This window comes from Pectinophora gossypiella, chromosome 24 (genome assembly GCF_024362695.1).
Source record: "Pectinophora gossypiella chromosome 24, ilPecGoss1.1, whole genome shotgun sequence".
Taxonomy (NCBI): Eukaryota; Metazoa; Arthropoda; class Insecta; order Lepidoptera; family Gelechiidae; genus Pectinophora; species Pectinophora gossypiella.
The window spans coordinates 4,083,480-4,097,420 of NC_065427.1; the positions used below are offsets into that span (position 1 = coordinate 4,083,480).

At 40.7% G+C, this 13,941-nt stretch overlaps 1 protein-coding gene across 1 annotated transcript; it reads left to right on the plus strand.

Annotated features, from left to right (window-relative positions):
• The first annotated feature begins 996 nt into the window (after positions 1–996).
• Positions 997–8,827, plus strand: LOC126377887 (glycine receptor subunit alpha-4-like). Its single transcript, XM_050025939.1, has 8 exons — positions 997–1,107; positions 2,681–2,864; positions 3,440–3,666; positions 4,852–4,934; positions 5,494–5,628; positions 6,422–6,598; positions 7,100–7,305; positions 7,924–8,827. The coding sequence occupies exons 1-8, from the start codon at positions 1,016–1,018 to the stop codon at positions 8,095–8,097; spliced, it is 1,278 nt and encodes a 425-aa protein (XP_049881896.1). The 5' UTR covers positions 997–1,015; the 3' UTR covers positions 8,098–8,827.
• The last annotated feature ends 5,114 nt before the right edge of the window (positions 8,828–13,941 follow it).

The following is a 13,941-nucleotide window of genomic DNA, read 5'->3' on the forward strand; positions in this document are numbered from 1 at the left end:
TTATTAAACAGGCCCCTGATCTGCTTACATAATAAGGTTTACTACTGATTCATTTCCACCTTGGGAATCACATTACAATACTTACAAGTTATAACTTGTACCTATTATATGACAACCCTTTTAAAGGGATTACACTTGTTCAGCGTGTAAGACTTCATTTAAGTATAAAATTATATTTCCGCCTTCATACCTTTGGTAATACTTACACCTGTATTCTATTTAAAATACATAGTAACGGGTTCTTACCGCGTTTCAAGCAGGGATATGAGACTCGATATTTCGACACAGTTGCAAGTGCCATGATCACGGGATGACTGATGAGATTGGAGTGGAGTAGGTAGATCCATAATTTTCTACGGGCAGACATATCTGTCTACCCGTACTATGTGCTTTAATTAACGGGTTCTTACCGCGTTTAAAGCAGAGATATGAGACTCCCTATATTTCGACACAGTTGCAAGTGCCATGATCATCCCGTGATCATGGCACTTGCAACAGTGTCGAAATATCGGGAGTCTCATGAGATTGGAGTGAAGTAGGTAGATCCATAATTTTCTACGGGCAGACATATCTGTCTACCCTCTTTCTTTGCCGCTCGTTTATATATTTGATATCGGAATGTTCGGAACCATCTGAACTTGCACCAAACTCACTACGACAAACCGCACTCACTGTGTCCTGTAGTATTTTTTTTTGACGTGACTTATTAGATTTGTTGCAGATGGCTTTAACTACTTGGCCAGACCTGTATTCTAAGATGTTAACTCAAACCTTCCCCGACTCGCTATTCGGAGGACCGGGATTCGAATCCGGGGCCTCCACATAGTCAAAAAGCTTAACTATTTATCGCTACGTTTACTTACAGAGTTACTTAATTAATATTTTTTATTCACAACCAAGGTGTCCATAGTGTCAAAGAATAATGAACAAAATCGAATCCTTACCACCTACAAAGTATTAGCTCAATTAAAAAAAAATGTTAGTGCACAAGTGAGAAGTGACGATAGTGTTCAAAATGAACTATTTTGTGGACATACAGTTACTACTGATCTTACTGATGATGGCCAGTGTTGACGCGAAGAGGGTGCAAGCGGCCGTCAGCTTCTTGTAAGTATTTGATTTATTAATTCACTATATGAGTAAGGAAGTACTAAAACTTCTTCTTTCGTATAGGTTGTGAGGTGGATTACCAACCCCATCAACCCTGGTGTTAGGGTTATCATGTAACGACTACTAACTTACACCGTAGTAACCGGGACCAACGGCTTAACCTGCCGAAGCACGGATCATCTTACTTTCGGACAATCAGGTGATCAGCCTGTAATGTTCTATAACCAAACTAGGGATTACAAAGTGATTTTCGTGATATGTCCCCACCGGGATTTGAAACCGGGACCTCCGGATCGTGAGCCCAACGCTCAAACCACTGGACCACGGAGGCCTTTACTAATTTTACTAATAATCTAAATATATAAAAGGAGAAACTGCACGCACAGCCTAAACGGCTAAACGTAGGCACTTGAAATTTGGAAGGGACGTAGAACTCAACTAAGAAAGGAATTCCCGGAATTTGGCATGCGGGTACCTTAGTTAACTTAAAACTTAGTTGCAACAGGATATTGCAAAATTCCCACGGAAACGGGAGTTAGCGGGAAGAAACATTTGTATGAAAAAATCTAAACTGCATAAGTTATATGCTTGAAATTTGATATGCACTCCCACGCACACAAAGTACTCTCTTTTATAACAGCAATTTTATAAAACGCGACGAAGTCGCGGGCAAAAGCTAGTATATTATAAAGAGGAAACTAAATCGAAAAAGCCGGCACTACAAGCCGGGACGAGCATACTCGTATTAACGCTGTGGCTGTGGGTTCAAGTCCCGCCTGCCGCCAAGTCAGATTTTTTCGATTTAAACTCTGTTAAGAGAGTGGTTTAGAGCGCGACCTGGTTTTCCAACCTGGTACACCATCTTAACATAGAACACGTTTAGCTGCTTGTCTTCCCGGGCATGTCGTAAAAACCGACAGAGGGATTGTGTCCACTAACATGATGGACTAATGTTATGGGCGATAGGCTGATCCCTTATCACCATAAGGTTTATCATATCCAGCTTACGACATCGTATCAACAGTGGCTGCGAGTTGTCTTTGATTACTTGTGGCTCTGCCCACCCCATTAGGGGTTACGGGCGTGAGTTTATGTATGTATGTACACCATCTTATAAGCCATGGGTTCCCCGAACACTGCTATCATGGATTTTAAGGTGTGCGAAAGACAGAGCAAAGAGTGAGCGAGAGAGAAGAGAGAATTTAGGAATGACAGGGAAATGGAGGACGGTTGTTTTTAAAGGGGAAAACGTAGAAAATATCATTATATAAAAACTATTTCCTTTAAAATTATGTACTTTACATAGGCAAAAAGCGGCGCGGGTTTGCACAAGTCTGCTCGTAATGACAATGTAACTTTCTATCTGCATAACTTATCTAGGGTAACCTTTAAGTAGCTTATGTTAGTTTGTTAAATACTTTGTTAAATGTTCTCTTTTACAAGCTGTTGGTTATCAAAAAAAAAAAAACATTTTTAAATAAACAAAGGTACCTACTTAAACAAATATAATCGTTTCTTTCCTGCCCCATCCCACAATTTTCGGGTTAATAAATTCTCATTTATGTTACAGAACAAATGCCTCCTATCAAGAAATCGAGCTGCGGCACGAGTCCAGTCTCTCTCTACAAGACATCTTACCAGTCAAGGCGAATCTCTACGACAAAAACCGAGCACCGAAGCTGCTGGGACAACCCACTGTCGTCTACTTCCACGTGACTGTGCTGTCGCTTGACTCCATCAATGAGGAGAGTATGGTAAGCACAGATTTATAATCCAATTCGTCTGTCCTGGAGGTGGATTACCAACCTCATCAACCCTGGTGTCAGGGTTACTATTGAGCCGCCAAATTCCCCTGACATGACTCATGTAACGACTACGTACTTACATCAGTAGTAACCGGGACCAACGGCTTAACGAAGTCCGAAGCACGGATCATCTTACTTTCAGACAATCAGGTGATGAGCTTGTAATGTCCTAACCAAACTAGGGATCACAAAGTAATTTTTGTGATATCCGCACCGGGATTCGAACTCGGGGCCTCCGGATCGTGAGCTTAGCGCTCAACTACTGGACCACGGAGGACGTGTTCTGTGATGACGGCCTCTAAGGCCTAGTGCGTTGGGCTCATGATCTGGAGGGCTGGGTACGATTCCCGATGGGGACATTAGCGAAATCACTTCCTGAGACTGTCCTTGAGATGTCTCATGCTTCGGAAGGATAACTTAGCTTAAGATGACTAGCAAAAGTTTTGAAAAAGCACACAGACATTTCAAACTCCAATGCTACCACAAATCAACCAGCATACTAAAATCCACCATCTGATCTTCAGACGTACGTAGCAGACATCTTTCTGGCGCAATCCTGGCGCGACCCTCGGCTTCGTCTCCCGGAGAACATGCACGAGGAGTACAGGATCCTGGACGTGGAATGGCTGAACAACATCTGGAGACCAGACTGCTTCTTCAAGAACGCAAAGAAGGTCACCTTTCATGAGATGAGCATACCGAATCATTATCTCTGGTTATACCATGATAAGACCTTGTTGTATATGTCCAAGTGAGTAGATTCTTCTGCCATCGTTCTTATTTTTTAATTATTTTAAACAAATAATCGTGTTCTAAATACGATCTTATACTATCTACATAACTTAATGTATTATGTAGATAGTATAAGTTCGTTCCCTCAATTGAAGATGTTATGGCCGTCAAAACAAAGTTAAATATGATCGTATTGTGTCGCAAACACTTTTTTACAAAGATTGGTTGTATATTTGTCATATGATGTTCTTTTTACTTAAGTCTTTGTTTATTTTGGGACTATGTCTATCCACTATACAGGGTGTTGACACCGTACCGGAAACTTTGGGCATGATTCACCATGACTCTGAGTTGGTATAAAGTGGAATTTCCTGTCGAGAAACTTATGAAAATGTAAGTGTTTCTTTTAAAAAAAAACAGTTATATACTTACTGCAAATTTCCACTTGATATCAACTTATACATATTGGCGATTGGTTGATAATCCTCTGGGAAGTAGCTAAATTACTGAAATTGTATTACTCACAATATTTTGAAAGAACATCTAGGGCCTTGCCGTGGTTTTTTTACAGCTACTTTTCCCACTCAGCTATACAGGTTGAGAAGTTGCAGTAGCGTTAGGCGGATGAGACCTTCAACAAAAAAAAAAAATATAAAAATAAATAGTTATATTATATGCGGGGTGTAAGTGACATCGTAACGAATACTGAGAGGGGTGATCCATTAATATCAAGCGGAATTTTCCATGTCAAAAGTACGGAATTTAAAATAATTTAAAAAAATCGCTTGATATATTAACTCAGATTTACGAGCGGAATCATCTCCCTGAGTATTTAAGTTACGGTGGTAATTACACCTGTATGTTACCAACTGAATAAACACATTTTTTTAGTTTGAGTAGGTGTTTGAATTTTGAGTAATTTGGTTATCCTATTACAATACGGCTCATCATGTGCATCTTATGACTCCGACTTCACTCAATAGGGTTGAGGGCGTGGGTTGTTTGTATGTGCGTCTGTCTGTTTTAAACGCTCTATCAAGTTTATGGTTTTTTATTGAGTAAGTATTTATTTTTGAGATCTTGGAAAGAGAGAGCCCAAGATCGGGAAGAGTGGAAGAAAAGGAGAGAGGCCTTTGCCCTGCAGTGAGATGGTGTGGGCTAGAATAAATAATTAAAAAATATATATTTTGTTTTACTTTTTCAGGCTCACCCTTGTGCTGTCGTGCGCTATGAAGTTTGAGTCGTATCCACACGATACTCAGAGTTGTTCAATGATGATAGAGAGTTGTGAGTGTCTTCAATATCTTGCAAAGTTTGTTGGTAGACATTGTTATAAGTACCGTAGGTAAAGCGCGTCATACAAAAATGCTACGAAAACTTGACGCTAACTAGAAAAGTAAGGTAAGTTCAAATTTAATTTGATATTTGCCATGTCTAGAACTCACTTGTTTTTGGCTTGAACCTCTCGGGACCGCTAAAACCTTGCGTTATGATGTTTGAATACCAGGCATAATGAAGGGGTCTCTTGTAGAGATGACCCCACATTTAGTTGCTACTTTTCTTTGTTTCATTTGTCAATGTGTGAGCATACAAATAATAACATTACTTACTGTTAAGTATTTTGTTTGTTTTGAGTTGTCCTTAGGAAAGGTTTAGACGATTTACTTCGAACCGGTGAGCGTGTATGAATATGTAGAATGCAAGGAAAGTTTGTCAGAATAGAATTTCCATTGCCTCTGCTTACCCCACTGGGATTTAGGTGTGAGTTTATGTATGTGGTAGCTTTTCATTGGCATTTGTTTGTATAAAATAAAATAAAAATGTATGCATGTTATTTTGGTTCCAGTGTCACACACCGTCCATGACCTGGTATTCATCTGGAACCTCACAGACCCGCTGGTGGTCAACCCGGACATCGAATTGCCTCAGCTGGACATATCCAACAACTACACCAGCGACTGCACCATAGAGTACTCTACAGGTGATAACTCTTGGAATATATAAGAATACATGAACATGAGTAGGTGGAGTTTCGTTATTAACCTTCATCCTCGTGTTGATCTATTCTTAGCATCAATCTTTTTTCTTTTTCCCAAATCTTTTTCCCAAAATGACTCTTTGTTGTTCCTCTCCATTTCCCTCTGAATCTCCTTTTCCTTATTCTGAATGGTCTTTTTCGATTCCATTTGAATTTTTTGAACCTAAGTTTTGTCTCCATCGCTTCCTCTGCCTGTACATCCATGAGCAGTCATTTCTGCAACAATTTTCATCCACTTATCAGATTGCACTTTGAAATATGATAATATCTTTTGGAGTCCGTTAATCTGAGCGGAATGCTTTCATAGATTACTTCCAAATTGTGGCATGAAATGGGGGTATATTAATTATGTCGACGTCATCAAATTGGTTGTTTTCTTGTAACCTCATTATAGTCATATCAGCAACCAATTGATCTAAACGTGTCCTAATAATGGCTTATTCCTGGCGGATATTTATGCTTCTTCTATCGTGTGGGTTGCGAGGTGGATGACCAACCTCATTAACCGTGGTGTCAGGGTTATTATTGAGCCGCCAAAGGCCCCTGATGTGACTCAAGTAACGACTAGGAAAACATTAAATTTGTAACATTCGCAGATGACATTGCTGCATTCGCAGACAATGAAAACCATGGACATGATATAAAAAAAGAACAGTTGAAGATAAATGCAAGCGGAACTAAAATAATGACAACATCCAAACACATGTTATTATAACAACTATTATTTTTCTCTTAGGCAACTTCACCTGCCTAGCAGTGGTGTTCAACCTGCGTCGGCGTCTCGGCTACCACCTGTTCCACACCTATATTCCGTCGGCCCTCATCGTCGTCATGTCCTGGATCTCCTTCTGGATCAAGCCCGAAGCCATTCCCGCCAGGGTCACCCTCGGAGTCACCTCGCTTCTGACACTTGGTGAGAGAACCACGACTTGCCAATCATTAAAGTTATTTTTTGTGACTCTGCTATGAAGAGTTATTATAATGTATTGTAGATTATGTTCTGAAGATGAGAAAACTCCATCGCAAGCTGCTTTTTGGATGCCAATGCGAATTTCTGTCAAGCTATAATAGAAGTTTCTTCTTTCTTCCGTTGGCAGGGCTATTATTCAGCCAAAAACTAAACATCTAAATACTAAAGGCTTCAGGAGTTATTCTTCTATCCTGTGGGTTGTGAGGTGGATGACCAACCTCACTCTCTCTCCTTCTGCCTGCCAGGCTTTCTGCTTCTGGTCGCCTGGAAGAAATTGCTGCAGAGCAATAAAGCCAATTGTGCTCTTATCTTTCTTGTGTATGGTTTTTTGTAATGTTTTGATGTATATGTGTGCAATATTGTATATTTGATTTGACTAGTGAGGCGCCAAAGGGCTTGTTGATGCTTGAAGAGATATACTCTACGTTATTCGTCTCTTTCCAGCAACTCAAAACACTCAATCCCAGCAATCCTTACCACCAGTCTCATACGTCAAAGCCATCGACGTCTGGATGTCATCGTGTTCTGTTTTCGTCTTCCTCTCCTTGTTCGAGTTTGCCGTTGTCAACAACTACATGGGGCCTGTAGCTACTAAAGCCATGAAGGGGTATTCTGATGAGGATCTCTCGAGAGACTTGGATGCTTTTAAGGTGAGATGCTTTTTTATTTGTCGCTTCTCTAGTTAGTGATGGAGGATTAAAGAAAGAACCAGCGCCGCATTTAAGGTTTTCCGACTCTTCTAAGCTTCCCATTTCTTCGCATTTGTTTTCAGTACTACTTCTTTGCTATATTATAAAGAACCTCTAAGCTTACCTGTACTATCTGTTTTCTTTGTATGTTCCATATGTCTGTTATATTGTGTAAAAATAAATAAAAAATCACGAGGCACGCGGGCAGCACACATTGGCAGAAAATTACGTTCAGAATGTTCCATCGCTCTCCATTTGTCCGGTTAAGTAGTTAAAGCCACCTGAGGCAAACCAAACAGACAGGTCTGTCTGGTCTTCCAAAAGCAGATCAGATGGTTGATCTGTTCTCGACATAAGCTACCTTATCTATTTGTCTTTATGTTCCTCGTGTACAATTAATTAACTGGGGGGTTAAAATGGCCACATCGAAGCAATTCATCTAAGAAAGCAGTATTGCTATTTGACATTTGTTTGCATTGCGCACTTACTTTTATATGCGCAAATGTCAAATTGTAATATTGCTTTCTTAGATGAATTGCTTCGATGTGGCCATTTTAACCCCCCTGTTTTTCATTTCAGCACATATTTCCAAACACAGTAGACCCTCGGGCGAGTACTTCTGCCTCTATCCCGCAGTATGAGACCTTCTGCAACGGGAGAGAGACGGCTGTATACATTGATAGGTTCTCTCGGTTCTTCTTTCCGTTCTCCTTCTTTATCCTTAACGTCGTTTATTGGTCTACGTTCTTGTAGAGTTTTAGATTATAACGGTAAGTTTATACTGTTTGGTTTTAGCATCAATAGTTGGATAGCGTCCCCTATAGTGAAAACCTCGTAAGAGAGTGATTCATAAAAAAATGTTCCATAAATTGTATGCTTGCCGATTACCCGTCCCTTCTTTTCGACGGATAAGAAAATGACGGGTATAACTTAAAATAAAATTAGATGGTGTTTACAGGAATTAGCACCAGTGTGTGTTTTAATTATGATAATAACTGCGTAAACCTCAAACAATGTATATAAATAATTTTTTTATCTAAATTGAAACTAGCGTGTCTGTTGCGAGGTTTTGTCGAGAAAAATCACATCTGAATATGGTTTTCCAAAACGCGCTTACTTATATGAACTTTTCATTAGAAGGCGACGATAAACGACTAGGCAAACTAATTATAAATTACTATGTCTAAATTGATCACAAGTCCGTCTCATTTTTCGTTGAAACTAGTTTACCAATTTGAATTAAGAATTATTGACTTGACCGTGTTCAGAGATGACGTCTTGCATAAATTTGTTTTACCATGAACAATTTTCGTAAAAGGAACCTCATTTGATTAGTAAATTGTTATCTAGGGGTTCAAAGAATTTCAAATAGGTTACTGAGTGGAGTTAAAAACGCCACATCAAAGCAATTCATCGAAGCTTCGATGTAACCTTTTGAACTCCACTGAGTAACCTATTTGAAATTATTTGAGAAAGAAAAATAGTGACCGATTGAAAAACTTATTCAAATTTTTATTTTATTGTTCTATCTACATCTTCTTTTTTAAAATAAAATGTACTTACCTATGTATATTTATTTTAAGAAAATTCTTGCTATTGTTTAGATTGACACTATACAATAATAATAAGGCACTAAAGTTACTTTTTAACCGACTTCAAAGAAAGGAGGAGGGTCTCAATTCATTGGGATCGTATTTATATTTTGTTTTATCTATCCGTAAGTTAAACTAGATCAGATTAAGTTCAGACGATGAATGACTTGTATTATTTGTAACTAAGCAGTTATAGAGTAAGTAAATAAATTATGATAAAATATTTTTCTGTGTCTTCTTCCTTTAATCCTTAATCTACTACGGGTTGGGCAGAGAAGACTGGCGTAATTATTGTAAGTAGTACCACGGTACAATGTCACGCGTTCGAAATCTGGCTAGGACTCTAAGCCAGTAAACCAGTGAATTCGACTTTATGAGCTTGAGTTCATGTTTGGATCATCGTTAATAGATATCACGTGGTTGCGAGGATTTGTGTCTGGTTAATAGCAAGCTCACCCCTATTACATGGGACTTAAACAAGCGAAGAGCGGGTGTATAATATTGACACGTCTCCTCAATGGCGACTCTAACAAAATATTTAGGTGGTCCGAGACCTCAAAGGGGCACCCCTCAGCAGTGGCTGCCCTAGGGCGGTGCGAGACCTCAAAGTGGCACCCCTCAGCAGTGGTGGCCCTAGGGCAGTGCGAGACCTCAAAGTGGCACCCGTCAACAGTGGTGGCCCTAGGGCGGTGCGAGACCTCAAAGTGGCACCCGTCAGCAGTGGTGGCCCTAGGGCGGTGCGAGACCTCAAAGTGGGACCCCTTAGCAGTGGCGGCCCTAGGGCGGTGCGAGACCTCAAAGTGCACCCCTCAGCAGTAAATGAAGTTAGTTTGCGGCCAGGGTGGACCAGCCTTGGTTGATTTTGGCGGTCGCACCGCTCGCACCGCCCTATGGCCGCCACTGCCTCTGTTGCTTTGTTATGTTTAAGTACTTCCCAATTGCCGGCTAAGTAGTGTCACACCCCGGACACTTCATACAAACAACCTCGTTTTACACAGACACTACACATTGACATTATCGTACACGCGCGTCTGTGTGTGTGACGTCTGACACCATATACGATTCAAGTCAAAAGGGTGGTATAAACCAATCTCAGCTTCGAGACTGCCCTCAAGATCATGTCAATGTGACAGTTCTCATATAAAAACAAAGACTTGAGCATGATCTTGAGGGCAGTGTCAGCTGAGATTCGTTTATTAATACCATCCTAAATTATGTTCGAGGGGGGGAGAGGTAAACCTAGCTCAGCCGCTGGTGGGGAGCGGAGAGTTGCCGTTCTATACGTAATATTATTCCTTATTCTAGGTAGTGTAGTCCAAGGCTAAATACTTAGACTGCATGTGGTTGCATAGCTGCACGTATTATTCACGTCACGTAACACCAGTCTAGACAGCAGGTTGTATGCAAATACACATTGTGATGCGATTTTTGGCAACGCTTTTAGTATTCACGAGAAGGCTGTATTTAAGGCGAAGTTTCTTGACCTAAATGGTCATTTTTATGAAGATTTTTAATCCAATTTCTATTTTGAGCCAGTGTTGTCCTGTGGTATACCGGGTTGCTTCTCCAACCAGGAGCGCCGGTCTGAATCCCGATAGGTTGATGATTCAAAATTCAAATTCAAAATTCAAAATATCTTTATTCAGTAGGTAACATAGTTACACTTTGAATCGTCAATTTTTACATAACGAACGTCTCATCCGCCTAAAACTACTGCAGCTTCTCACAACCTCTCTACTGGGTGAGAGCCTTCAGCGCTCCCCATTTGTCCGGCCAAGTAGTTAATGCCATCTGCGGCAAGTCTACAATAAGACACGTCAAAAAAAATAAAAATAAAAAAAAATAATCACAACCTCTCTCTATGTCTCTTTATTTAAGAGGTGCGCTCTTGTTGGTGGAGTAATCGCCATTAGGTACTCCATAGATAGGGCGTATAGAACGGTGGTTGCCCCAATCGCCTTCCGTTCCGCAGTACACCGACCAATTTCTCAATTGGTGATGTTCTAGCTAGAGCCCTACCAGAATCCATTTCCTCGGCCTCCAACCAGTACTGATACCGCTGCTGCCCGGCATCAGTGGTGCGCTTTTGAAGTAGCGGCGCCTACTCAAAACCTGTATAGCCGGGGAAAAGATGCCGCAAGAAAAAGATTTACCTTAAGTGCAGTTTTCACTAACACATTTACCTCGACCATTATACCTCTAGTTGGTGATACGGCTCACTAACTATCACGTTGAACTAACAAAAAGCTCCGTGAAGTGTGGGTATTTAGTTCATCTTGCGATAGATGTGTATCTGACTAGCCCAATTGGGATAAATTCTTACCGACTTCAAAAAAGGAGGAGGTTCTCAATTCGACCGTATATTTTTTTTTTTTTTTTATGTTTGTTCGGGCATATCTTCGTCGTATATGAACCGATTTTGATAATTCTTTTTTTGTTTGAAAGGAGATATACCCAAGGGGGTCCCATGTCAAGGAAGTCAGGATCTGATGATGGAAGACCAGAGAAATCGAGGGGAATTTTCAAAAATCGTAGGAGCGACTAGTGCGTTTGTAAAGTCATATTGATCGGATCGATCTTTAGGCTTCGGGAAAACTTCCCGGCCTTCGAAAACTGGTCAGCATCAGGGAGATACCCTATGGCCTGGCAAAACTATACAACCTGGAGCAATTTTTCTTTCACGAAACGTATTTAAATCTTGATCAAATCCAATCGCCGGTGCAAAAAAACAAAATGGCGGAAAAAAAAGATGGCCGCCATACAAAATTTTGTCGATTTTGGAAGAAGCCCGTTTGGGTAAAAATAATGTATGGGGCGCTTACTCAAAACGTCATGTAGAGTACGGAAATACTTTCTGATCACCAAAAACTGCTCCGCATCAGAGAGATACTCTACGGCCTGGCAAAACTATCGCACGTGAACCAATATTTCTTTCAGAGCACTTATTTAAATCTTGGTCAAATTCCATAGCGCGTAAAAAAAAAAACAAAATGGCGGAAAAACAAGATGGCCGCCATACACAATTTTGTTTTTTCAGAAAATGTCTCGGGATATAAAATATATATCGGGGTTGTGGTCGGATCGTCATGTTAAGTATGGAAATACTTCCCGATTTTCGAAAACTGCTCCGCATCAGGGTGACACCCTACGGCCTGGCGAAACTATCACACCTGAACCAATTTTTCTTTCACGAAACCTATTTAAATCTTGGTCGAATTTAATGGCCGGTGAAAAAAATACAAAATGGCGAAAAAACAAGATGGCCGCCATACAAAATTTTGTTTTTCCAGAAAATGTCTTGGGGGTAAAAATGATGTATAGGCGTGTGATCGGAACGTCATCTTTGAAAACTGCTCCCAATCAGGGAGACATCTTACGGCCTGGCAAACCTATTGCACCTGGATTTTGTTTGTTTCCACGACACCCATTTTAATCTTGGTCAAATTCTGTCGCCGGTGAAAAAGAACAAAGTGGCGGAAAAACAAGATGGCCGCCATACGAAGAGGGACAGTTTCGAATAAACAGGACACGCGAGCTGCTTTAGCAGCGAGCGAACCACGCGAAATCTACTGTATCTATATGTATGCGTGAGTGTGTATGATAGCAGCTTCCACTGACAACCACATGTGTGTATGTACACATACACATGTGTGTGTGTGTGTGCGTGTGTGCGCGCGCGCGCGCGCGCGTGTGTGTGTGTGTGTGTGTGTGTGTGTGTGTGTGTGTGTGTGTGTGTGTGTGTGTGTGTGTGTGTGTGTGTGTGTGTGTGTGTGTGTGTGTGTGTGTGTGTGTGTGTGTGTGTGTGTGTGTGTGTACGTGTGTCTGTGTGTGTGCGTGTGTACGTGCGCGTGTGCTCGTGTGCGTTAGCGCGTGTGTGAGTGTGTGTGTGTGTAAACATGTTCATCAATAATAATTGTGATCACTACTAATAATATATTATATTATAATATATATAGCTACAAACCCATGTAGTGACTGACTCACTCACTGACAGAGTTGTTCTCCCAGAAGGAGCATCGAGGGGTGAAAATAATGTATGGGGGGTATGATCAAAATCTTCCGATGAGTATGGGAAAACTTCCAGATCTTGGAAAACTGCTCCGCATCAGGGAGACACCCTACGGTCTGGCGCAACTATCGCACCTGGAACGATTCTTTTTTCACAAAACCTTCTTAAATCTTGGTCAAATTTTATTGTGGATGAAAAAAAAACAAAATGGCGGAAAAACAAGATGGCCGCCATACAAAATTTTATTTTTCCAGAAAATGTCTCGGGGGTAAAAACTGTGAATGGGGGTGTAATCGGAACGTATTGTTGAGTATGGAAATACTTCTCGATCTTGAAAACCTGCTCCGCATCAGGGAGACACCCTACGGCCTGGTGAAACTATCGCACGTGGAACTTTTTAGTTTTCACGATACCTATTTAAATCTTGGTCAAATTTAGTTGCCGGTGAAAAAAAAACAAAATGGCGGAAAATCAAGATGGCCGCCATACAATTTTTTCGTTTTTCCTGAAAATGCCTCGTGGGTAAAAATTGTGTATGGGGTTGTAATCGGAACGTATTGTTGAGTATGAGAAAACTTCCAGATCTTGGAAAACTGCTCAGCATCAGGGAGACACCCTATGGCCTGGCGCAACTATCGCACCTAGAACAATATTTTTTTCACGAAACCTATTTAAATCTTGGTCAAATTCTATTGTGGGTGAAAAAAATCAAAATGGCGGAAAAACAAGATGGCCGCCATACAAATTTTTCGTTTTTCCTGAAAATGCCTCGGGGGTAAAAATGATGTACAGGGGTGTAATTGGAACGTCGTGTCAAGTTAGAAAATACTGCTCGATCTTTGAAAACTGCTCCGCATCAGGGAGACACCCTGCGGCCTGGCGAAACTATCGCACCTGTAACTTATTGGTTTTCACGAAATCTATTTAAATCTTGGTCAAATTCAATCACCGTTGAAAAAAAATCAAAATGGCGGAAAAACAAGATGGCCGCCATAC